The 27206-nt window shown below is 39.3% G+C and overlaps 1 protein-coding gene across 1 annotated transcript; it reads left to right on the top strand.

Annotated features, from left to right (window-relative positions):
* The first annotated feature begins 467 nt into the window (after window positions 1-467).
* stag2a (STAG2 cohesin complex component a) lies at window positions 468-26800 on the top strand. Its single transcript, XM_061739929.1, has 34 exons — window positions 468-648; window positions 9434-9544; window positions 9695-9773; window positions 10099-10257; window positions 10379-10475; window positions 10574-10650; window positions 10804-11008; window positions 11085-11236; window positions 11732-11805; window positions 12054-12177; window positions 13357-13455; window positions 13584-13663; window positions 13887-13994; window positions 14235-14343; window positions 14544-14661; window positions 14811-14914; window positions 15016-15108; window positions 15684-15773; window positions 15865-16068; window positions 17161-17231; window positions 17424-17511; window positions 18179-18259; window positions 18467-18559; window positions 18647-18821; window positions 18915-19051; window positions 19145-19246; window positions 19791-19939; window positions 20040-20168; window positions 20256-20464; window positions 23768-24005; window positions 24116-24226; window positions 24326-24452; window positions 24762-24839; window positions 25393-26800. Exons 2-34 carry the CDS (start codon window positions 9501-9503, stop codon window positions 25414-25416), a joined length of 3828 nt encoding a protein of 1275 aa, XP_061595913.1. The 5' UTR covers window positions 468-648; window positions 9434-9500; the 3' UTR covers window positions 25417-26800.
* The last annotated feature ends 406 nt before the right edge of the window (window positions 26801-27206 follow it).

The raw sequence follows: 27206 nt of genomic DNA, 5'->3' as shown, positions 1-27206 counted from the left end.
ATGTCTACCTCATACTGCTGCACCTTTCACTTTAAAAAAAATTGTACATGTTAATAAAAGCCATTTGTCTATTACTGTACAGTGAGGGGAAATAACCGGAGTAAAGTTCCCTGTCTGGCATGTTCAAACTTGGCCAATAAAGCTTATTCTATTTTATTCTTTATTCTTTACTCTTCTTTCTTTTATTCTATTCTATTTGAAATTGGGTTAAAACCAATTGTTTACCGGATGTGTGAATGTTCAGAAACCATTTTATTTTAATACTACACTTCTGAAATACCATTTAGAACCTCGAAAAAAGGAAACTTACCCTGGCTGGTGGTTCATTTTTTATAATTAAGAAAAAAAATAGGGATTCTGATTCTGATTTATATCACTTTAGCTGCAATAAACAGAGGAGTTAGAGCCGCGGGGCCCCGGTGGCTCTTGGCTGCAGTTCCCGGCACCGCCGACAGGTGGCGCATGCGCCGCACGCATAGCGCTGAAATCACACAGTGTAGCTTCTATATTAGCCACCAGGGAGCTATTTAACTAGCTACAAAAATAAACCAATATCTTTAATAGGTGGAAATTACAGTGTGTGCACTGAACTGACGAAAGCATCGAAAGGGTTGTTTGGTTTTTTGTCCGTCTTTGAAATAAATCGAGGTAAGTTTGTAAAATGGCGGATAGCTAACGTTGTCATTGTACTGCTGTATTTGTAACTAACCAGGCACTGGAGATCAGTCTCACCCACGGCTATTAACTTGGATATATACCCTCAGCAGAACACCTTAACATCAAAATAAACACAATAAGCTCCTTGTTGTTCTGAGGGTGCTAACCGTTAGCCGCCTAGTGCTAACGCCAATGCTAACTAGTGATGATTAAATAATAACATTTAAAATCATCCTTGTCGCAACAAATATACACATATATCAACAAATGAGTCGAGAACAGAGTCAGGACGGACGATGGGATGGCGTCAATGTGTCAGAAAGATGTTGATATTGTGTCAGACAGGTGAGAGCAGGAAGCTGCAACATCTGTACCTGCTGCAGGTATCACCACACAGCTGCTTTAAACATCTGTACCTGCTTTAAACATCTGTACGTGCTGCAGGTATCACCACACAGCTGCTTTAAACATCTGTACCTGCTTTAAACATCTGTACCTGCTGCAGGTATCACCACACAGCTGCTTTAAACATCTGTACCTGCTGCAGGTATCACCACACAGCTGCTTTAAACATCTGTACCTGCTGCAGGTATCACCACACAGCTGCTTTAAACATCTGTACCTGCTGCAGGTATCACCACACAGCTGCTTTAAACATCTGTACCTGCTGCAGGTATCACCACACAGCTGCTTTAAACATCTGTACGTGCTGCAGGTATCACCACACAGCTGCTTTAAACATCTGTACCTGCTGCAGGTATCACCAAACAACTGCTTTAAACATCTGTACCTGCTGCAGGTATCATCAGACAGCTGCTCTAAAGGCTCCAGCACTAACCTACACACTACAGGTCAACAAAACCAGGGGAGTTTCACATTACTTCCATTTATGGAGGCTAAAGTCCCCCCCACTAAAGAACTAGAGCCAGAAACCTCCTATATATCCAAGGTGTGGGTTGAAGTCTGCTAATGTTGTTCAAGGTTTACCCACCTCATGAAATATCCCAGGTTAGTGGACCAACTGATGTTGAAGTCCTTAATGAGTTCAGCTACTTCATCAAGTGCTTGAATTGTCACTTAATTCACATTTCAGCAGAAAGCAGATATCAAGGTATCCTCATCTTCTTAAACTACAACTGATGACACAATAAGATCAAGCAAAATTAAAAAAAAAAAACAAACTTTGTATTATTGTGCTTGGTGCTGTTGGCTTTAGACGTTTCTTTTCAGGAGTAATTAAAATACGTTGTTTTTTTTCAATATGTCGAAAATGATTTGTTGATAGCAATAACCATTGGATTATAACTGTGCTATTGTAAAAGTAAATGTAATATTTATTCATTGTGAGATCAGCAAATGTATCAGTTTTCTTTATTATAATTAGCTTTTTGATTCAGTGTTTAGTTACTTTCTTTGGCTGAGGCTTGTCAGATAAAAAGTAGTTATTGTTGGTTCTGTCCAGTGTAGTTTTTTGGTAAAAGGGTTATTAATAAAGGGCTGACAGAGAGAAGACTTAAACCCTCATTTACATGCAAGTATTGGAAGAAGTGTTGGCTTCTCATTGATTTTGAATGGGGAGGGGGGTAATTGATACTTGTATATTGGTATGTCAGAGGTGCATCAGAAACATCCACGCTGTGTGAACTAGGCACTAAACGTGCCTGTCAGCGTGTCAGCTAAGTTGAACATTATATAATATAGCCAGTTCAACATTCATTATTTCTATTTAAAGACTGAAAAAGTCATTTTTAAATGGTAATTTCATCACTTATTGTTACACATCAGAAAAATGAACACGCTCTGACTTATGTGTTTATATCTTCAATAGTACCATAAAAAAATCTGTGTTGCCGGTTGATACTGCGTTCACAGTACCAGTCACATTGTTCAGTTCTGATACGATTCTGATTTGGTGGTTGGTTCATGTTCATGAAGTGTTGGTCATCAGACTTTCATGTCAGAATGTTGAATTTGTAACAACGAGAGCAGGAAACATCATGTTTGTGAGAGCATATTGAGCTGGTGGAGATGATAGAGACCAGATGCAAACAGTTGCGGTTAGTCCAGTTATTGGTGACACTTGGTGCCAGACGGAGGGAAAGACTTGCTTGACTATATAATGAAAACATAGTAGGTGAAAATGTATTTTTGATGTTGAACTGTGCATCGCTTCTGGAAATAACAACAATAAGCCTTAGTTTTCATAAGTTTTGTAATTTATAGCCTTTCGACCTTTTATAATTTGTAGGAAGGATGGGAAGGAGCATGGTGCCATGTTTTAGTTGTTTTTGATCTCATGACGGAAGGTTAATTTCTCAGTAGGTGTGCAGCAGAACTGTGCTGGATTTTCGGTTGGATTTTGAGATTACACCTGTACTTGAAGGTTTCGAGATCATTTGAGAATCGTACAATAATCCTAGATGAATTTTTTGCCACGTCTTGTCGTTTTTGCTATTTTGTTCGACCTATAAAACAGAGCTGAAGTATGTTTTGACACCTTTTGAATTGTTTCCCCACGGCATGTGTGGGGGATTGTTATGGGACTGAACAAGATGGAGTCAGGAATTGATCAACTTCTACCAGGGACTTTTTGTGTAATAAGATATTGAAAAAACCCACAAAACCTCCCCCAAAAATCCTTATTTAACATAAACTGGCAAGTTTTTTTTTTTTTTTTTTTTCGTATTTTTATTTAATAATTGACAAAGTGTTGTCCAGATTTGGCCATAATTTATTGGTTGATTGATTTGATGATCAGGACGAAGTAGTAAATATACAAGCACCTGATTGTTGGGAAGACAGATTGTGGTCTTTTTTTTCATATAGAATATTGTTGTTTTGGGAAGACAGGTTAAACATTTACATCTACAAATATTTGTAGCCTACTCGTGCTACCAGAGTAACCAAACAGGGACAAGAGGACACGGGTTTTCGTGGGAAAATTGTGGAACTTTATATTCACCCAGACGTGAATCAGCAGTCAGCTCTGTGTCATTCCTCTCCTAGCAGAACCGCTTGCTGGTGTGCAGCCGCTGTTCAAATAGCCAGGCAGGGTGGAGAGATTGATTGGACACAGGTGTGCCCAATCAGCAGAACCAGGCGCCACCTGTGTGCTGCTCCCCCGCATGCCCAATCCTCCACCCTGCCACAATATTCTTTATCCGTTTCGGCAAAAGACCTTTTTTGCTTGAGAGATTTTGACTCGTCATCATGGCGTTTTAATGTTTTAATGTTCAGTGTTTTAATGATGGTTGCATTCCACACGGGGCTATGGCTTTACTTTTGTACGAACTGGTTTATTGGCAAGGTTTGCTTAGTTTATCCAAGTCCAAAACAAATCTCCCCATGTGGGACAATAAAGTATATTTAATTGAATTTATCATTTATCATCTTGTTAATTTAACCTGTGTTTTTAATGCTTTGACAGGTCAAAGAAAAAGACCCGCTACCGAAAGCAGGGAAAGACAATAAATCTTTGTAGTCAAGGGCATAAAACCAGCATATTTGATTGATGTCTGGCTGAAAAGAAGTACCGGTATGCAATTGTTTTATGTAGAACAATAGAAATAAGCGAGGAACTGAATGCATAAATCTGTGGTAGTTTAATTCGTAGAACTGTATGCACAAATAAAATCAGAGGTTTATATGCATTATTATCAACAGATTGAAAGAGCTGCGTGCATATGTAGTTTACTTTTGAAAAACATAGTTATTAGGAAACTGTATACACATTTATCTCAATCTTTATCCATGACACTCCCCGACTCAGTCTTTTATGTATGAAAAAAGACTTGATGCACCTCATTTAAATAAACATCACAATAAAAGCAACTGCAAAGAAGCACAATTTTATTATTTGTGAAACTCAGCCACTCGTCAGCTAAAGTAGAGAAAAGGAAATCCATTTCATTTCTGGAACCACAGGCAGAAAATGAAAAGCTGAAGTGAGGGGGGGCAATTAGCTCTCTAAGTTCAGGAAAGACATGGGGAAAATAAATGGTTCAAACAAAAGGCTTAAAAAATGCATCAGCTGAAAGTGTGAAGGGTATGGAAGGAGGCGCAGCTCCAGCTGTGTCAGCAGGTATTAAATGGAGCCTGTATATTGGCTCACGCAGCCTTGCATGGAGATGTTGAGGACGGAGGGCCAGATGTACAGACAGAGCTTTTCTGATGAGTTTTTAAGCAGACCTCGGAAACTATCGCACTTGTTCTCTTCTTAAAATTGCATTAGAAAGACGTTCCAACACCAGCAGAGCAGCAACTCTCGGACATGACCATTATGTGCAGCTGTAGTCATTCATAGCCCCACGCATTTACTTTTTTTATTTCTGTCCTTTTTTATACCTGCTTCATTGTGTTTAGTTAGTTGCAAAGAAAGGTATGCATGTGCTTCAGTCATGGCAGTGAGGCAGCAGCACATTAGCAGAATGCGGCATCACTTATTCAGTTTCCTAACAATTTTATAAGTTGGCACTAAATATAAGATATCAGAAAGTGGTAAGATTCTCTGTGAGGTGGCAGTTTCTCATATGAGTCATAAGAAGTTCACACAGTTTTCTATTAGCTCTGTGAAATGTCTGTGACATGCTTTGGTGCAAATACCGCAGGGATACGGTACAACGCTCCCTTTTTAACTATGTTTACAACTCTGCTCTCGGCTGATGCTTTGCACAGCTCGCTTCCCAGGTACAGCAAAGGCCTTATGATGGCAAGTTGGGTGAATATAACCCTCAAACACCCAAACCTATTCTCTCCCTCTCTCTTTTTTCTCATAAAAAGAGTCCCCTGGATGTTTTCATAGGCATCTTTATTGGTAGTTTTCTAACGGCAGACGTGTTCATGCTGGCTCTCTGTCATGGTTTACCGGGACACATAATGGGACGTTGAATTAATTCCATTTATCACGATGATTACATCATCTAATTGTGTAATAATGTCATTATTGATAGGTATTAGTTTGACAACATCTTGGAATAGACAAAAGTAGGGATGCAGTGACGCGTTTTATTGTCATTTTTGGTCGCATTAGTTATGTTCGTGTTTCACCTTCGGTGGTCCTTGTCAGTGTGTCCAGACACGCAGAGACAGGAACGGTGAACCAAATCACCTTTCAGACGTGCACTACCACCTGTAACATTTTTATTTGTTTATTTTCCAACTGTCTGCAAAACCTTTTAAAGTCCAATATGCGTTAGGGTTGTTTTTGCGTTAGGGTTGTTTTTGTCTGTAGGTGTGTGTGAATGTGGATGTGTCCTCCACCAGTCGTCTTTGACAGTCTGATCAAACACATTTTATTAACAGATAAAACACTTTTAATGGATAAATATTAATAGACATGAAATGTACAAATACAAATAAACATAGGCATGCATGTACAGTTAAGAGTACATATATTTAAGGAGCACATACATGTTTACATATAAAGGATTGTAGTACTTTGTAATCGTAATAATACTACAATCTGTAAAAATCTCAGTTTGAAGATTTCAAGAATCAAAATAACGTGTGTACACACAAATACATAAATACAATCTCATATGAAGAACACATAGTAGGGGTGGGCGATATGGCAAAAATATAATATGTTTTTTAAAATTAAATCACAATTTTCAATTTTTATCGCGATCTAAAATGGGAAAAAAACGACATAATTTTGTAGCGCAGCTTCTGTTACCTCTTTCTATTGCTTGCTTGACATGCTAGCTGTGTTATTGTTGTTTGTTTTGGTCTCATGCTAGCTGCTGCCTCCGCTTGCGGTATAGAATGTGTCCTAGACGATCCCACGATCTCTGAAGTTTGAGAAATCGTATCACACAGTGTATTACATCTTTTTAATTTTTAATAACTATAGTGAATCTGGACCAAAATGTAGACATGAAAAACAAAGAATTCCCTCCCTTATTACTTTTGTAGAAATATATAGTAGCAAGGATCTGCGAGTCAAATGGGCTTGGTTAATTGATCACCAGCAAATGTGACCGCTTCAGTAAGAGCTGACATGTTTTGCACTATGCAGCAATGCCAAGCATAAAAAGTCATCCGCAGCGATCCTACAGAAGCACTTGAAGCTGTGCATTAGTGTGGAAACGGTTAGAACAGCAGTTTCAAAACACTTTGGGGCAAATCATCTCACAGGGAGGCAGGTTTTTAAAGGTCGTGCAGGTTTACAAACCTAAATTTACTCCTGGGAAGGACCAGATGATGAAGCCAAAGAAGCTGACAGACGGCCACATATTTGTGTCCAGGTTGTGCATAAAGGCTGCCTGCCAAAAAACTGCACGTAGATATGTGCACGTAACATCCAGAGCAGAGGACAGGCGTGCATTGAGACGACATCATTAAAAAGGTATTAAGTCTTGCAGTCAAGCAACTCTATAAATGATGCAATACAATGTGGAAATGACATTTTCATCCAGCTGCTATAAAAGAATGAAATAGAAAAGATTACACAACTGATATGCATAATTTCTTTTATGTAATTCATCTTCAATTGTAAGAAAGCTACTTTTGCAAGATGTTTAAGTTTTGTTGACAGAAATTATCTTATTTTAGCTAATTGCTTTTATTGGTACCGGTATATCTCATTTCTGTGTGGTACCTGATATTGTTAACATTTAAGATTTAATTTCTGAGTGCTCTCTAAAATTAAATGTTCTCTGCGCTTTGAACAGCACGCTTACCCTTGCACGCTATTAGATTAGTTTTGAGTCGGTGACATCAAATTGTCATTATGGTTTATCATAATCATTATCTTGACAATACATCATTCTAGTAAAAGTAGTTGGAGGCTGACTGACTGGAAAAAGATCCTAGTTGCATCCAGGCATTCATTCAAAGCTGCTTTTTACTGATGTATTTGAGTTTGCCTGGCGGTTCATCTCATTTTCACATGTATTACATAATTTATATCCCACTGTGTTGTCTGCGAGTTTTGATCTCTGGTTCTTTGCTTTCATTCTGTGATGATCAGCAGTCAGGAAGCTGACCTTCCAACAATAATGATTCAACTCTGGGGAAGAAAGGCTGCCGTAGGCGCTTTTCCTTGCTGAAATACCTGTTGGAGAGCCATTATTAGAGCTACCTGTTGTTGTTGATGGGCATGCTTTTATCAGGAAGATAACTTATCTACAGGGAGGTTGTAAACAGCACATCAAGGGGTGATATGCTCCGACTGGAGAAACAAGTTTCTGCCGCCACCATTCTCTATGCACCAGGATTTCAAAATCAGCATAATCTTTTACTTTTATCATACCTGCCAAGGTGGTGAAAGATCTGAGTGTTATGATTGATGTCGGGCTATCCTTATCTGACTAGGTTACTGCAGTCATTCTGACTTGCATTGTGCAACGGAAAGACAATCAGGCTGTACCCAACAAATAATGCCACTCGGTCCGGGTACAGACCATAGCTATCTCCCACCGCGGCTACGGCTCTGCCCTCCTGGCTGCTCCTCCACCTTGAGTTTGTGAAACGTGACACTGGCTATCAGTCGCAGCTTAAATCAGATTTAAATCACTTCTGCTGTCTTACAAAGGGTTATTTGGGGGGGCTCCCTCTCCCTCCCACCTCAACTCAGTCATACAATCTTGTGCTCCAGGCAGCTTGTTGCGCTCGTTGCAGGAACGTCGTCTGGCAGCGCCATTCCTACACACAAGGCAGTTGCCACGGGCTCCATGCCGGTGGAACAACCTGCCAAAAGCAGGAGCATCCGGCTCTGTCTTCACCCAGCTCCAACGCATTCTAACCCCACTCTACTTTGCACTTTTCAGTTTGAGGTTATTCTATAGTTGTTTTTTTATGTGTTTTCCTATATAACTGCCCTATAATCCATATAATTGCCCTTTTCTTTTAGAAATTGCACTTTTGGCTTCTATTGGAAAGTTATCATCATCGCAATGTCAAGATGCAGAATATCAGTATAACAAAGACAATGAACATATTTCAATAAATGCTGGTTTTCAATTATTTTTCTATTATTTTTCCCTTTAAATGCCATTACTACTTGACCAATCAGATAAAACGTCACTTTAGAGTTTCCAATTCAAAATCAGAATCTTTGCCATTATACAAGAGTAGAACCAAAACATGATATTTACAGAAACTATATAGTGTGTATATACAGTATAGTGTGCTGCTTCCTGAGGGTCAGAGCTTGAAAAGGTGATGTGCTGGGCGGGATGAGTCCTCCAGGATGCTGCAGGCCTTCCTGTCGTGTTCAAATGTTAACTTGCATAAAGCTTTGTCAGCACTGGGATGACGAAAGGAAAGAAAACATGCAAGAAAAGTTGCAAAGCAGGAGCACTGACTCCAAATAATTTGTTTATAATCATTTGTTTTATAATCATTTTGTATAGACTGTGTATTTTAAGCCATATTGCTGTAACAATTTTCCACTGTGGTGTTGCGTATCGCATGTTTTCCTAACATCGTCCAGCTCTGCTGCAAGTCTCCCTCTACTTCCTGGCTATTATGTGTTCCTCTTTTTCTTTTTAAGTTGCTTTTGATAAATTCGTTTGCAAAATACAGCGTAATGTAATGTCACTGAGTGCAATGAAGACGGACAGTTTGTTTTCCATTGTGTAAGTTTTGAATTACAGATTTATCATCTGTGGCTCAAAAAATTCTGGCTCAAAAATCAAAAGTTCAAAATGTACTTTTAATTTTGATGAGACTTTAACTTGTGTCCCTTTCCCCTCACATAGTCTTCAGCTGAGCCTTATATTAGGACAGGATTCCTGTGGATTAAGACATGTATCTGGTTTGTGTGGATTTCCAGGCGTGTGTGAGAGGGGACCAGGGTTGTTCAAGCACCTCCGCCAGCTGCTGCAGAAAATGTTGAAGAAATGATTGCAGCTGAGGATTTGCCCACAGAGTTTCAGTTTCCTCAGTAAGCACTGCATCCAGGACATGTATTATAGATCGAATGTGTGCATGAGTGCTTATTTGTATGTATCATGATAACATCCCCTTGAACACAGATGTTTGCTTGACCTCTATTTTGTTGGTCCTAATGATGTTTTCCATTCGTTATGCACAGAGAGGCAGAATCTCAGCTGTCTTCAGATACTGACCTCGAGGATCACGATGGGAAAAATGCGAGGACAGGAAAGGTCATGGTATGTGACTTGGTCTTTTTGTTGTCCTGCTTTTTTTTGTTTTTTTTTGTTGCTCTTTTGCTTTTTTTATACCTGTGCACTCTTCACATCAACGAGTGAAAACATCTGGTTTTCAATGGGCCTAAATCAGAAAACTTATTGTAACATTAAGTTTCTTCTCTGTTTGATCAGAAATTAGGTAATTTCTTTATCACTGTTTTGGACCAAATGTCTGTTAATATTTAGATTACAGTAACCAGATCAGGCTTCCTGTCCACTGTCACCACTGTAGTAAAGCCATGACTACATAGTTGAATTTTCTGTTGAACATCCACGTTCCCAACAGGCTCCCAAGAGAGGGAAGAAGGCGCTCGGAGAGAAGGCCAAAGGTGGCGGAGCAGCGCGGGGTCCGGGTCTCGGCTGGGTGAACGGCCATCATCAGGAGAATGGGACGGACACCATGACCCTGTTTGAGGTGGTTAAAATGGGGAAGAGCGCCACACAGGTGGGTGTTTCATAGTAAGCTCAAGATATTAATCTCTCTTTCTTTATTTTTCTTCTGTATTTCATTCATGTTTGAATTTAACGTGAATGAATTGGATTGTGAAATATGATTGTATTTGCAGTCTGTCGTTGATGATTGGATCGAGGCCTACAAACAGGATAGGGACACTGCTCTCCTGGACTTGATCAACTTCTTCATCCAGTGCTCCGGCTGTAAAGGTAGCTGTCAGACTTGATGTGTGCAGTAGTTTGGGAGCCTGAACGATGACGTATCAGTTCACTCAACGTTTTCTGAAATTACACGATTCTCCATGTAGGTGCTGTGAGTGGAGAGATGTTCAGACATATGCAGAACTCTGAAATCATCCGGAAGATGACGGAAGAGTTCGATGAGGTGACATAGGCTGAATTTTTTATTACCAGCACAATTAGTATGTTTTCATATGTACTTTAACCTCGGTAGTTACCAGGAATCAGCCTGACCAGTATGAAACAACTGCAAGACTCCTAACTTTTGTCTGATTGTGTCTCTGGTATCATCAAACAGGACAGTGGTGACTATCCATTAACTCTCTCAGGACCACAGTGGAAAAAATTCAAGATAAACTTCTGTGACTTCATTGCAGTCCTGGTGCGACAGTGTCAGTACAGCATCATCTACGATGAGTACATGATGGACACGGTTATTTCACTGCTCACGGGCCTGTCTGACTCGCAGGTCCGGGCGTTCAGACACACGAGCACACTAGCAGGTCGGTTAAAGTTCTGCCTTCATGCTGCACGTGATGCTCCTTCAGACTTGTGTTTGAACCCCGTTGTCTTCACCAGCCATGAAGTTGATGACGGCCTTGGTGAACGTCGCTCTGAACCTCAGCATAAATATGGACAACACACAAAGACAGTATGAAGCTGAGAGGAACAAAGTAATTGCAAAAAGGGCCAATGACAGATTGGAGCTCTTGTTACAGAAGCGGAAAGAGGTGAGACGGATAAAAGTCTTATACAACTGCACTCACTGTGACTCTAGCCCTCATCCCTCAGCTATCACGACCCACGTCAGTGGGGAAAAAAAGAGAAAAAAACATCATTAAGCTTCTGCTTCTGGCCTTTGGCGAATCACAGAGAACAAACAGAGGTGCTCGGTTCTGCATCAGTGTGTGCTTTCACATCTCTGGCTTCTGTCACTGAAACTACGGAGTTGCAGCAGCATCACTGATGAGATTGATGTGTTTGACCGGCTTGCCCTCACACAAAGCTGTTTGGCTCTCTGACTGTTCTCTGTTGCCGGGGAAGAGGCATAATACTTAAACAAAGGACATCAATGCACCTTGAAACCGGCTTCTGCTTCCTGCTTTTTTATTCCACTACACTTATGACATAGTTGTAAATATTCAATGAATTATTACCTGCCTCCTCTGGGCTTTACTATTTTCATGCAAACCATGTAAAAATATCCATTTTTGTTTATCTTTCAGCTGCAGGAAAATCAAGATGAAATTGAAAACATGATGAATGCAATTTTCAAAGGAGTGTTTGTTCACAGATATCGGTATGTAAATTACTGGAATGACTTCCGTTTGCTGTATTGATGTTTAAGATTTCATGATGGGCCTTTAATTTCACTTGAGTTTGAGGAGGAGAAGCAGAAATCATTTATGACATTTTTGCACCCTCTAGTGAATGTTTGTTGTCAACACCATATGAGTGTATGCATTTCTAGTGTGGACTGTTCTGCTCACATAAGGGCACGTTATCAACCCAGTGACTGAAGTGAAGCATGTTTTTTCTGTTTTTAAGTGATGCCATTGCTGAGATCCGAGCGATATGCATTGAGGAGATAGGAGTATGGATGAAGCTGTACAGCGATGCCTTCCTCAATGACAGTTACTTGAAGTATGTTGGCTGGACAATGCACGATAAGGTGAGTTAACAGGAAAAATGTGTTGTTGAGAAGCAAAATTAAGGTCATAGAGGCTCATAGAGTAATGACGACTGGGAAGCTCAATATACCTTTATGGTATTTTTTCTATGATTGCATTTACACCACAGATAGGAGTCTTTAAGTGATGTAACAGTCAATATGAGCCAAAATCCCTTTGTCCATCCCATACAGGGCTGGATCAATAAACCATCAGCTTTAGATTTACACAAAAAGAAGTAGAACTTCCTCTCATAGTTAAATGAACTTTGCAAAAGTTTCTGCAGTACCAAAGCGCTTAAATCATAGCACTCTATAAATGTTGGTATTATATTTACCTTGAATCTGAACTCTATTGATAATTTATTGGATTAATGGAGTTACAATAACTGATTGAATTGGAGTGTCATTGAACTGAATCTTTGGATTTGACTTGACTTTATGGTGCCAAAGAAATAAAGGTAAAATGAAGTGAACTGAATTGAATAATAAGTAAGGAAGAAGACGTTCTTACTCCAATGATCAGAACTGAAACATGTTTCAGTTGTTGCTGCATTAAAACTTCTTATATTTTCAGTGTTTTAACTTTAACTTTGAGGTGCTGCCCGTATCTGTAATTTTGACTCAGCTAAATCAGATAGATGAGGTAGATTAGATTCACATTATTTCTGTTTGAGCTCAGACTCATGCTCAACATCTTAATTTCCAGTTATGCCCACTCATCCGTTTAGTTGTGATTTAGTTGTGAAAAGTACAGCACATTTAAAAAGACCTGTCTTCTGCAAACATGCTGGATAATCACGTTTTGTCTTAATGCTATTCTCACTCTTGCCTTTGTGTATAATATTTAAATGAAAATTGTAATTTTCACAGTTTTTGGGAAGGTTATCCAGCACCTACTTTTGCACTCCCTACACATTACCACAGATAACAGCATAAAACAAGAAATGTATCATTATTTTGAAAGTGATAAATAAGTGAAATAAAAAGCTATTTCCCGGCATCACACACCGGTGAGGGGGAAATTTTATATATGAAAGTACCTTTTGTGAGTTGTGTAAACTTTTATACAGCACTATATTTTCACAGAGAGAGATGATGATGATTATAAACCTTGAGTTCTGACATTTAGAACACAATAGATGTTTTATTTCAATTTATTCTGTTTTACTGTGACTCTAGCAAGGAGAGGTGCGTCTGAAGTGCCTGACCGCCCTGCAAGGCTTGTACTACAACAGAGACCTCAACACACGACTGGAGCTCTTTACAAGTCGCTTCAAGGTGAGACAGATGTTTTACTTGTTGCATCTGTATATACAGATACAAAAAAAATGTCTAACGACATCATTTATATAAACAACTGATGGAGAAGAGGTTATGACTGAAAGGTAGCTGTATTATTCTGACAGGATCGCATTGTGTCTATGACTCTGGACAAAGAATATGATGTTGCAGTTCAAGCTATTAAACTGCTGACTCTTGTCTTACAGTGAGTAACATTTCATTGTTTTTAATGTGTGAAATGTTCCACAACATTTAATTTTTATCAGCAACTTGTGGCCGATGAGGGTTCTGTATGTTTTACAGCAGATTAAAGATACGGTTTATAGACATTGTAATTGTAAATGCTCTATAACAGTATTTTATATGATCTTTAACAAATGTTTCCTTCATCATTGAGAACATCTTTGTTTTATTATTTGGTTTGATAGGAGTAGCGACGAGGTTCTGACAGCAGAAGACTGTGAGAGTGTGTATCATCTGGTATACTCGGCACACAGACCCATCGCTATCTCAGCGGGGGAATTTCTATTTAAAAAGTGAGTCATGTCTTATCTAACAAAAGGCCAGTGTCAATAATAGAAGACTGAATTAAACCATTCAAGTTTATTGACTTGTTAGTGTCTAAAGACGTTCTTGGAGGTTCGTCCATCTTTCAATCTCACAAAAACCTGTTTTTGATCAGATGCTGGTACTAGACTTAAATCAGAACCTCAGCATTGTTTTTGGTTTTACTCCGCCTTGTTTATAACAGACTTCTTTTCATGTGCTAATTGAAGGCTTTTCAGTCATCGTGGTCCTGAGGACGAGGGATTACCCAGGAGGGGCAGGCAGAGCCTCAACGGCAGCCTAATCAAGACAACCGTGTTCTTCTTCTTGGAGAGCGAGGTTACCAAGCCTTTCAGTTAATCTTGATGTTATCTCTGAAGAAATGTCCCTTCTGTCTTGTGTTCACGTGGCTGTGGTACTTTAACGCTTTCTTTTATTATTCATTTGCTTTATCTTTGATTTGGATGCTACCTGAAGTTGTTTTGTGTCTGTTGATTCACGTTTTATTCAGCAACATTTCCCATTTTGATGTTTCACAGCTCCATGAACACGGGGCTTACCTGGTCGACAGCCTGTGGGAGTGCGGCTCAGAGCTGCTGAAGGACTGGGAGACCATGATCAGCTTGTTGTTGGATGAGCCAATGCCAGGAGAGGAAGGCAAGATCACGTTTTAGCCCATGTTGAAGGAAAAGGAATCTCTTTGTATAACTGATGTTTTTCTTTATTCTGCTTGTTTTCCTCCAGTTGGTACATTATTTAGAAAGTTGGGCCCCATAAAATTAGATCTTCTTTTCTTTTTTCTTTAGCCCTTACTGATCGCCAGGAAACTGCTCTGGTTGAGATCATGCTCTGCGCCATTCGGCAGGCTTATGAATGTCACCCTCCAGTAGGCAGAGGCTCAGGGAAACGGGTGAGCACCAGAACGCCAGACTTCACAGAGAAAAGACGAACTTGGTTTCTGGAATGCTTCACTTTTGTTAATGAGGTTGGGGGGGTTTGTGCATGAATAAGGTCCTGACTGCAAAGGAAAAGAAAATACAGCTGGACGACCGGACACGGATCACAGAGATGTTTGCAGTTGCGTTGCCTCTGCTATTAGCAAAGGTGATTTACCAGTTTTTTCTTCACTGTAGCCAGTTTGGCACTTAGGCCTGAATTATGGTTCTCGTCAAATCAACGCTGTGCCTACGCCATCACCGCAACGCCGTCGTGAACCCTTCAGACTTCTCTGTCACTCCATTTCGCCGCGGTGCAGTACCCCCCGCGACCGCTAATCCGCTATCTTTTCCTGAATGGTTTATCCAACTTTTTCCGGTCACAGTGAATCAAAGAGATAAGGACAACTATTGTGCAAAAAAACTAAACAAAAAAAATCCCACATACACGAAGAAAAGAGCGCTGAAAGTTCACGACTGCTTCAAACCGGAAACCGGAAATGCGTTGCTACCAAGTGAACCAATCACAGCCCTCTCTGTCTGCGTTTGGTCTGCGTCGCCTCGACGCGTAGTTACAATTTCTGGGAGGTGCACGTCAGTGACGGCGTCAGTGACGGCGTGTGGTACGCGTCGACGGTACCGCACGCCGTAGGCACGACGTCGTTTTGACGCAGAACCATAACTCAGCCTTTACTCGTAAACTCCTAACCATCACCTCAACCATTGTCTCTCTTCCATCCCCAGTACTGCGTTGACATTGACAAAGTGACGAATTTGCTACAGATACCAAAGTACTTTGACCTTGACATCTACACAACTGGCCGGTTAGAAAAGGTTTGTTGCCTTTTATTTGGTTTAATAGTTAAAACTTTAAGTGTATATTGTATGATGTGCCAGGGAAGTGATGTTATATCCTTTCATTTAGCATTTAGATGCTTTGTTGCGACAAATCTGGGAGGTTGTGGATAAACACACAGACACTGAGGTGTTAGAGGCTTGCTCTACTACCTACCACAACCTCTGCAACGAGGAGTTCACCATCTTCAACCGCGTGGACATCACGCGCTCGCAACTCCTCGATGAGCTGGTGGACAAGTTCAACAGACTCCTGGAAGACTTCCTGCAAGAGGTAAGTCCTGTAGGGAGATCCTTTGCTTTGGGTCTTTTAGACTATTTACCTTGGCACCTGCAAACATGCATTAAAATTTAGAGCATGTTTGCAGGCGCCAAGGCAAAGACAACTGTGGAACAAACTCCCAGAATGGATCACGGCTGCTGAAACTTTGAGTTGCTTTAAATCGAGGTTGAAAACCTTTTTTATTTACTGCTGAATTTCAGTAATCTCCCACAATGCACTGTAACATTTATGTCTTGCTTTTCATTTGTTTTATTCTTTTTTAATTTATGTCTGACTCTTTCATTTTTTATTCTGTTTGTAAACTCTTGAATCGACTCTTAAATGGTTTAAGAGTTAAACCTAAATCCAGCTCCAGCATTGCGGCAGACTCTTTTAGAGGAGGTCAGAGCAATTTCTCAGGATCTGCAATATTAATTATCGTCATTCTCAATTCTCTCTCTCACTGCTTTTTGGGAAAAAATTTAATTGAATACAAAGCAAAAATGTAATGTAAAACAATGTATTTCAGTTGGAAAATCATTGTTGAATCTGTCTTTTTGGACTTAAAATAGAAAAATACATTAAAAGAAACTGTAAAGAGGATCTGGTGCAGGACTCCCTTGATAGTTAAATACATTAAATACATTAAAGCTCTCAAGAATAAGTTTCACAAAGAATCTGATGTTGCACAACAAGAAAAGAAGAACTTGTGACAGCGGTTAAAAAAAAACAAACATTTGCTATTCAACAATAACACTGTTGCAGGACCTGTAGCATCAGAATAATATTACTACAAATACGTTGTATAATTTAACTTTTCTAGATTAACTGTAATCCTGTTGATGCAACAAATATATCTGTAACGTTTTCTACAAATTTTTATTTTCCATAGAAAAGGAATGAACATTTAAATATTGTAAACATAACAAAGTTAGTTGAAACTTTTCAATTTTTTCACAAAATTAAAAAAAGAATCTTATCAAATGAATAATGGGATAAATTTTAGCTTCTGGGCAAGTAAATATATGTCATCCTCTTGCCTGAAGGAGAGGAAGTCGGCCGTTCTCGATGTCGAGGGTTTGATGGATGTGATTTGTTTGTCAGGATGAAGAGCCAGACGAGGATGATGCCTACCAGGTTCTATCAACGCTTAAAAAGATCACCGCTTTTCACAAGTAATGCACTTCACACGTTTTTGCTTGCGATTGCATCACTGAAGATAGGGATATTATGTATACGTCATTTCCACTTTGTAACATTTGTTTAGTTATTCATGAATAATAAGATTAAATATCAAGAATGGCATTGACATGGATGTAAATGATATAGTATACTTGATTCACGTTTATTCTCTCTTGTTCTTGTAGCGCGCATGACCTCTCAAAGTGGGATCTCTTCACCAGCAACTACAGTCTCCTCAACACGGGTCTGCAGAACGGAGATATGCCTGAACAGGTATTGCAGCACTAACAACAAAGGCCTCAATTTAATGTGCTAAAATGTCACTAAAAATTAAACATACCACTGTGCAAAGTGGTCAAACACGTCCACTTTGATCTAGTGAGCTCAAGTGTACTTTAGATTGGTGCCTAACGTGTACTGCTCTTCTAAGAGCAAAGATGCTTCTGCTTGGTAACTCCTCCAAACAAGCTATACTTGTGAGGTCTTACATTTTAGCCTGGAGACTTTGAGATGTAGCTTTAAAAAAACATTTTTGTCTTGTCTTAGCATTTCATGCTCCAAACTTTTGCGGAGAAAACTGGCGACTTGCAGAATTTTTTTAATGTTTTCACTTTGTAAAAAATCTTATTCATTCTAGTAAAACGAAATGCAGATGTTTTGGAAATTACCTAACAGCCCTTTACTGGATTGGTGGGCAGCGACAGTTGCATTTTTAATATATCTGCTGATGGATGTACATAGTTTCTTCACAGTCTGCTTCTGCATTTTGGCTCATTTTTCTGTGAAATAAATGACTCTGTGTAAAAGGTTAAGTAACGATGCGGTTTCTCATTTGGTCGAGTTAATTTAAGCTTTTGTAACCCCTTCGTGTTTGCTGTGTTTCCCTATCAAGCCGCAGACATTGTGACTCATTTATTCCTGTTGATTTTCTTCCTCTCAGATTGTGATTCATGCCATGCAGTGCACACATTACATCATCTTGTGGCATCTCGCAAAGGTTTCAGAGGGCGCTTCAGTAAAGGTGAAGGTCGAGAAACATTTTGGGGGTTTTGTTTAAAAAATGTTTGGTGATTTCAAACATTTTAGCTTTTTTTCTTTTATTTTTTAACTCTTAATTGGTGTTTCTGGAGGAGTATCCTGTGTATATTTTTCAGTTCTAATTGTTGGCCAGTTCTTTTGAAAGTACTGCATTTAAAGAACCATCTCCCTGAACATTTGCCCCTTTTAGGGTGATATGGTGACCCTGAGAAAGCAAATGAGAGCGTTCTGCTTAATGTGTCAGCGTTACTTGAACAGCATCAACACTGCGGTCAAAGAGCAGGTGGGACTGCGATGACTCTGATTTTAATTTTTTTTGTTTGGGTCCACCTGCAGTCTTCACTATAGCTGAAGTGTGTGTTTATTCCAGGCCTTCACCATATTGTGTGATCTACAACTGATCTTCAGTCACCAGATTATGGCGTCGGGTCGGGAGCAGCTGGAGGGTCTGGTTAATATGCCAGACTCTTCACTGCAGGCAGAACTGCTCAACTTCATCCTGGATCAAGTTTTTATTGATCAAGATGATGACAACAACAGCACAGGTCGGAGAACATTTTACACACACACTCACACACACACACATATTTCTTGCTCGACTGTTTATAAATATGATTTTTTTTTTTTTTTTTCCACAGATGGACAAGAGGATGAGGCCAGTAAAATCGAGGCCCTGCACAAGCGACGAAACCTTCTTGCTGCATATTGCAAATTAATCGTTTACAACGTTGTTGAGATGAGCACTGCAGCAGATATATTTAAACAGTACATGAGAGTAAGTTTCAAACATATAGGGATATACATGTAAAGAATTCCTTCATTCCTGCCCTTTTTAATTTAACTCTTTTTCTTTTCTTTTCCTTCTCAGTATTACAATGATTACGGGGATATCATCAAGGAAACGATGAGTAAAACGAGACAAATCGACAAGATACAGTATGCAAAGACGCTTATATTGAGCCTACAAAAGGTAAGCTTGCATTTACTCTTTTTGTAACGTCACACCTTTTGTTGCAATGTACCTTTTAATCCCAGTGGTGGACATATTTTGGCAGTATGCATCACGTTTGTGTTAGCTCTTTCTCATAGTCCATGGACTTCAACTTTGCAAACATTTATTGTTTTTAGAGAAGAAGCATGTGCTGATGTGGGCGGGGCTTCACTGCTGCAGAGAAACTGCTGGTTGGCAGTGTTTTCACTTCACCATTTAGTATCAACTCAGCTTTATTGAAACCTTGACTGGGGTTATACAATAATACCTATCAGCTATTTTCTGCAATGGACCCCCCCGAAAGCTAACTGATTCAAATTGGAAGTCAAATTATTGTTGCCTCATTGTTTCTCTGTTTATTACTAATTTGATCTGGGATTTATTGCTGTGACAAGGTGTCCTGTAGTGCTAAGTAATGGCAAAATAATGATAATAATCGCTTCTGACACATAGCAAATGTTATTGTGAATTATCCCTCTTAGTGAGATGGTAAAAAGCGTTTTTGTTGCCTTGATTCTTGCAGTTATTCAATGACATGCTGTCAGAACATGGCTTCAATTACGACCGCTCAACGTCGGCCTTCTGCGGCATAAAAGAGCTTGCGCGGCGCTTCTCTTTGACCTTTGGTTTGGATCAGATGAAGACCAGGGAGGCCATCGCCATGTTACATAAGTGAGTGATTGTCCAGAGCTTCGTTCTTCACATCTGCACAGAATTCAACCCCCTCAGTGACATGCAACATGTGTTTTAATGAACTTAATGATTATTTCAGGCATGGAATTGAGTTTGCATTCAAAGTGCCTAGTCCTCAAGGAGAGGGGTGTCCACCACTGAATCTTGCATTTTTGGATATCCTGAGTGAGTTCTCAAGCAAACTAATTCGACAGGACAAAAAGACAGTGTAAGTTTGAGACATGATATGTAATGTGAGCTTGTCCTGAATGGTAACTCTGGAAAGCCTCTAAAATTGTCATCCCAACTTCTACAGTCACATGTACTTGGAGCGATTCATGACATTTCAGATGGCCCTCCAGAGAGACGACTGCTGGTTGCCCCTCATCTCATACAGGAATTCCCTGCAGGCTGGAGGGGATGACGACACCATGTCTGTCGTCAGTGGAATCAGCAGTCGAGGGTCCACTGTCAGGAGCAAGAAATCCAAATCAGCCACTGGTAGCAAAAGAAAAGTACCTGAAGGTAAAAAAAACTTCTTCTTTTTTTTTAATTTAAAATAAAATGTTGCTTACCATTAAGTCATAAATATGGAAATACTAGGTTTGTGTATTTGTCATTTTCATTTTCAGTGAGCTGTCATAATCTGTCATCTCTCTGAATTTTTCATTTCCACTGGCCTCGTAGCGTACAGGGTCGATAAGTCAACTTAATTCAGTTGAGTTGTGAAACATCTCTCCTACTGCAGCCTTGTGCAGCAGAAAACATGACACACTGAGCATTAAAACCAGAAAACGCACTTCTGCGTTCTCTCAAAATCTGTAAAAGTTACATTCGGCTGAGGCCCTGCTGAGGTGCATCTACTGCCTGCACAAACCTTTAATGTAGTGATGCCTCTGGCACTTGCGATGCATACAGAGTTTTGTGTAATCCATGTTTGATATGATTTGTTTCACAGCAAGAAAGTTTCTGGTTCAGTCTCTGGATTTTGCATGTTCTCCCCATGCTTGCATGGATTTACTCTGAGTTCTCTGGCTTCCTGTCACAGTCCCAAAACATGTAGGTCTGGTGTTTCTAAGAGTGTGTGTGGCAGTGCTGCGCGTGCCGATCCAAACTGAGTGGTCCACCAAGGTCACCTGCGGTGAAAGATATTCGGGTCGGGTTCGGTTGAGCTGGTTAGAATAGTTGTTGCACTTTGAAAATGAATATTACAACACAATTTTATAGCATCTAAAGATGCAAACAGTATATAAGTCCTAAATACTAAGACATCCTTGGCTGATTGACTCAATGATGCGGCAGGATCAGCCATCCGTGACGCGAGGCAGGTGATGGAAACGGTAGGAGAAAAGCCACACAGATAGAAAAAGTAAAGTCTGGGGAAAATGTGAGGAAATACTCAAGATCATATTTGTTGGTCTGTTGGGTCATCATTTTTTGAACGCAGTGGCGGCTTGTCAATAGGGGGCGCTAGGGCGCCGCCCCCCATTAAAATTACAGGAAAAAATATAGACACAGTACACATAAATTACGTAATAAAAAGTAATTATCACATCTGGGCACTCATAAAATGTGTCTGACTTAATTTTTCAAGCCTTCCCATCTCACACTGGGTTTATTCAGAGTTGTTTTTTGTGCAGACTGAAATACATAGGTTTCAATGGCGAGGGGCGCCGGCCAAATGAGTGTGTATTGTATGTTCTTAAACTTTTCTTCCATGTGACTTCATGCTGGTCGTTAATTGGTTACTCAAAGACTCTCCTACGGGCGCAGCTCTCTGCGCCCGTGGCCAATCAGCGTGTTTTCTGTCATTCTTCATCCAATCTGATTGATTCATGAGCTGTCAATCAAAGTCACACCCCTGACAGTGTAGACGCGCGACTGCATCTGTCACTCGCTACAAACGGAGTCACAACGACAAGGCAGGAGACAATGGCAGCAGAAAAACTTAATTCGTTACTAATTTCATTACAAAATAATAATTTCACGAGAGGATGTTGTGGTGCTGTGGACCTATTCCAGCTGTTCATGGAGAACAATCTTGCGGAGGTCTTTTCAGAAACTGTCACTCTTTTAAAGATCCTCATCACCACACCCAAGACCACAGCTGGAGCTGAGAGGCTTCTCAACCTTGAAAAGAGTGAAAACCTTTCTCAGAAACACCATGACCCAGGAGAGGCTGAATGCACTGGCCATGCTCTCCATGGAAAAGAGACATGTTTGTGAAATGACAGATTTCAATCAGAAAGTCATTGAAAAATTTGCTGGCCTGAAGGAGAGGAGAGCAAAATGTATGTTCAAGTAGAGTTTATAGTTGTGTTGTAATCCCCATTCGCCAGTGCGCCCCCCCAAAATTTTTTATCACCAGCCGCCACTGTTTGAACGTGTTAAAACGGACCATGATTATTCCCAGCGCACGGAGACAAGATAACTATTTTTCTTTTGTTTTAAAATCAAAACAGCAACAATATGTTTCAGATGCAGTATATCCAAGAATTGGTCACAGAAGGTCCTTTTTAAGTCAGGGCAACACACCATAGCCTTATGATGAAGCTGGCGCAAGACGTAAAGTTTTGCTTGTGCTGTAAAATCTGGGACGGACATCTATAGACTGCATGCATAACACCTGTACTTGCTGTTCAAATAACCTTAAGGCAATATTAAACCAACCCTTCATTTAATTTTTGAAAGAAAAAAACTGTGGGTCATGCAGCGGGTCGGGTATTATTTTGCATTCATCAAAATTTGCAGTTCCAGTTGGCTGAAAATCTGGGGCATTCGTGGGTCGTCTCTGAACCTACCTGCTTGTTTGTTGATATGTGGACCCAGCACTGGACTGGTGACCTGGCCAGTCTGTAAGCTCCTGCTGGCTTTTATTGTTTTACTCGATTGATGGACATATACTGTATTATTTCCTTTGCACTGAAACAGTAGCGAAAGGAGTATCCTCGCTGGTATGAAGTAAATATGATGGCTACAAAAGGTTATAACTGTTTGTGCACCTCACTTCACATCCCAGCTAATTCTTCACCAGGCATGTGGCTGTTATACCGCTAGTTATTGATGAAGTTAAAATAGTTATGACAGGTTATTTACCGTGGAAAAATGAGCTTCAATCCCTTTGCTGCCCACATGAGGGCGCAGTGGTTACAGAAACTCCAACGAGGCGAGGACAGACAAAAGTTGGTTGCTTCATTTTCTCTTTTTATGCCTGCAAAATAACCAACTTTTATCTTTCTAATTTCTCAGTGACAGTAATTCTGCATAAGTAAAAACTTAAGTTGTATTGAGGTCAGGTCTTTCTGTTCGGAGAGTAAAAATTCCATTGCCGGGGCCACATATAAACAAAAGTAAAAGATGAATAATGGATTTATCTTTTCTAAAAGTCCGTGTGAATATTATTATACAAAAACAATGTATGAACTCAAACATTTTAGAGCAGAATGTGTTTGCATCTGAGTGATAATATGCAAACTTTCCGTAAAAGAAATAGAATGAAGGTTAGATCTCACCTGAGACTTGGATCAGCACCTGATTCCTGCTGTGGAAAGTGAGAGGGTAGAGGAGATGTACTTCCTACAGACCAGAGTTCTTAGAAAAGGTTTCCACATTTAAAATGCAGGTATAGATTAGTTTTGCTGCACTTTTGGTAAACTCTCTAATTGGTTCATTCAAACCTGAGTTCCACCCTCACCAAGCAAACTGGCAAAGCTGTGTCTTGAGTCAGGTTTTAATGGTTTAATTGCCTTCAGATCAAAAAGCAAAAGTAATATTTGGGACACTCCCTTTGTTTCTATGTAAAATTCAAGGGTAATTTTGTCTTTGCAGAGGAGAACAGCTGTAGCAGCATGGATGCAGTTTGGCTGAACCGTGAGCAGAGCGTACCGACTCCATTGATGATGCATTCTCCCCAACTCACTTCCACTGTGCTGAGAGATCCAAAGAAGATGAGGCCGGAGGAGAGCTACGCAGCCACATTCACCATGCCAGTAGAGCAACACCCTCATCAGCCCGTGCCTCCCCAGCAGCAGCTACCCCATCAGCACCAGGCCGCCATTGATTACAAGTACAAAAACCCTTCAACGATAACTCAGAGCCGTGATCGACTACTGATGATTTTGCTTTTGCTGAACAGTGTTTGATAGAAAGTTATATTTACTGAATCATGTCCAACAGCACACAGGTTACTTGGATGTTGACACAAAGGCAACAAGCTGAAGCCCGTCAGCACCAAGAACGGGTTAGCATGCACTACGCTAAGATGAGGAACCACATGCAGCAAGCCGTGTAAGACGAGCCTTACCTTTTAAAGTGTGTTTAAAGGATTTAAATGTTTGGTAATTAAAAAGAGGACAGTCCAGTGACAAATTTCTTTTATATTGTCAGTCGTCGGGGCTCTGGATTAATGGAGGATGATGAAGAACCAATAGTGGAGGATGTGATGATGTCATCAGAGGACCGCTTGGAAGACATGAACGAGGGCATGGATTTTGACACAATGGACATCGATTTGGTAATTTAAGAAATACCAACGTGTGTTCTGTGGTCTCATAAAAGAATTTTGAATAGTGTCGTGCATACATTTTTGTAGTAATTTTAGCAGGCAATGAAAGAATATTTTTCTATCCCTCTGCACTCCAGCCTATAAATCCTCCAACTCACAACACTGTTTGATGACTGAAATATAATGAATACGAATTCATATCACTCATTTTATTGACGTAGTTGATATAGTGGTTTTTTTTTTTCCTTGCCCTCGTGAAAGAAAAAACAGTTAATGGTTATTTTGCTCCATGTTCCTAACTGAGATGTCACTTTTCAGCCAGCTTCTAAGAATCGAAGAGAAAGGACCGAACTAAAGCCTGACTACTTCGATCCTTCTTCCATCATGGATGATTCGGTAAGTCTGAATGTAACATGAGATACGTGCAGAGAGCATTGATGGTCTTTACTGCCCATAATGTATCTCAGGATTCGAGTAACATTTCATTATCTTAAAACATCAACTTCAGGAATGAAGACCATTCATTGTTCATACGGACGGATATCAAATATCAAGAGTGCGCAGCAATCTTTTAAGTACGGTATTCTCTACCGGTACTCACCTTTTGTGGATTTAAAGAGGTTTTACTGAATTGTTAATAGCCTTTTCATTAACAGGGACATTTTGTCTGAATTCAGACTTTAAAACAAATATTCAGACCTCAATTAAAAAAAGAAAAATACATATAAAATTATCCAAAGATCTTAATTTTAAAACATTTTTTAGAGTTTTGTCTCAATCCCGAATTTGTCTGCATGTTGTATTATTGCAGCAAAGATGATTGTCCAAAATGATTCTGTTTTTTTTTTTAATCAGGAATGAAAATAAATAGTTAACAAGTCCCCCCTTGTTCAAATATTCCATTATCAGTCATTTATAAAAATGTTTTACTTTGTTTTGTATGTCTTAGGTTCTTAATGTTTCGATGTTCTAACATGAAGCGGATAAAGGACAATACATCAACATCACAGAAAGATGAAATGACCGTTCTCTGTGAAAGAAGTGAAATGGACTTCAAATGGCTTGTGAGACACCAATGTTTGCCTCTTAAAATTTTGTTAAAATGTAGAGGGATAGTTTGAGCTTGAATTTCTATTTTATTCTGCTTTTTACAAATGCCAGACTTTTATCAGACTGCAGGAAATATGTTGTTTTTCCATGTTCCCTAAAAGCAAATTGGTGTCAGCTTTTTCCGGCCTGGACTTGTGGCAGTCGATGTGTAAAGTGTTTCGGGTTAACAGAAGCGCCAGCGCGGACACCGCATGGCAGTTTCATGGTCGACAGACAGTGACAGGCTGAAACTCGAATGATTAATGTGAATCTTTACACTTTTTATTAATTCAATAAATTGAGCAAAATTCGATAGATTAGATTAAAAATAAATTCCTGTAAATACATAGTGGCTAATATACTGAATAGTGAACACAGTTCATTAAACTTATAAGAATTCTACAAGCTTTGGAAAATAATACTACCTTTATGATCTTTGTAGTGTGTTCAGTTGGTAAAGACTATAACGATATTGCACTTTGTTACAGAGATGGTAAATCAACTCAGTTGTAATTTTACAGCCATACTTCTTGAAACAATTATAAGCTAAAATCAACGGCTCTGATGCAATCCAAACAGAAGCTGAAAATAGTAAGGTTTCATGAAGACAGCAGTTATTACATGGTGACTACATTAAACTATAAAGGAGTCAGTTGTATTGTGTTCACTTGCTGTACTTGTAAACTGTAGATTTTGGCATGGCATGCAGCCATATATCAAGATATGTACACACTAATGTATAATGTGAAATGGCGTGTCATACTGTTCAAAGGCCTTGCCACAACTGGTATACAGCATTCTCAGATTTCTTTGTGATATTTTTTAGAAACATGTGTTCTGCTTTTATACCGTATAGATAAATTTGATTTATAGAAATTTTGTAATGACAATCAAATGTAAATTGAATGTTTTTAATCATGTTATTTCACATAGATACTAAAATAATCCTTTTTAATCTAAATTGAATGGTGTTACTATAGATATGGCCAGCTGTTTCTATTTTTATTTCTTCTCTCTAGAGCTGATGGGTGCAAAATAATGGATTGTTTTATCGTAGTTATATAATAACTTGATGGTTGCATCTTAAAATATTTTTAATATTGAATGCATTCACAATGCCATACATACAATCTTGACCCAATGTTAAACAAGTAATCTCTCCTATATCTTGACTATTTTTTTGATTGTATAGTAATTAATATTTAACAATACAGACATGCCAAAACTGTCATTTGTAAAGGACAAGATTTGATAAATGGTTAAGTGGATTGTGTGCAGTTTTTTCCTCCAGTTTTCAGTTGTGCCGATGATTTTTTTCTTTTTTTGATTTTTTTGTAATTATTATTGTTGCATACATATTATATGAAATTATAATAAATTACAATGTCCCAGAGTTCTTTAGTCTGCTATAATTGTATCTGAATTGTATATTATACCATTACAAATGTGTAAAATATTGTGAATCAGTGCTTAAATTTTATTTGCAGTTTCTTTGTGTGCAAAATTTAGATAGTGGACAGAGGAAAGAATGTTACTCATTAACCCACTAATTTGCAGGTATGCATCTACTGTTTTGTTTGTTTCCTTGGTGGATTTATGTGCTAATTTGTTTTTCTCTGTGCTTTGGCCTGGTTGGTAGAAATTGACTTTATGGGAGGAAGTATATTCATATCT

The sequence above is a fragment of the Cololabis saira genome, chromosome 14, assembly GCF_033807715.1.
Source record: "Cololabis saira isolate AMF1-May2022 chromosome 14, fColSai1.1, whole genome shotgun sequence".
Lineage (NCBI taxonomy): Eukaryota > Metazoa > Chordata > Actinopteri > Beloniformes > Belonidae > Cololabis > Cololabis saira.
The sequence above is the reverse complement of the archived record's forward strand: the minus strand, read 5'-3'. Positions and strand labels throughout refer to the sequence as shown.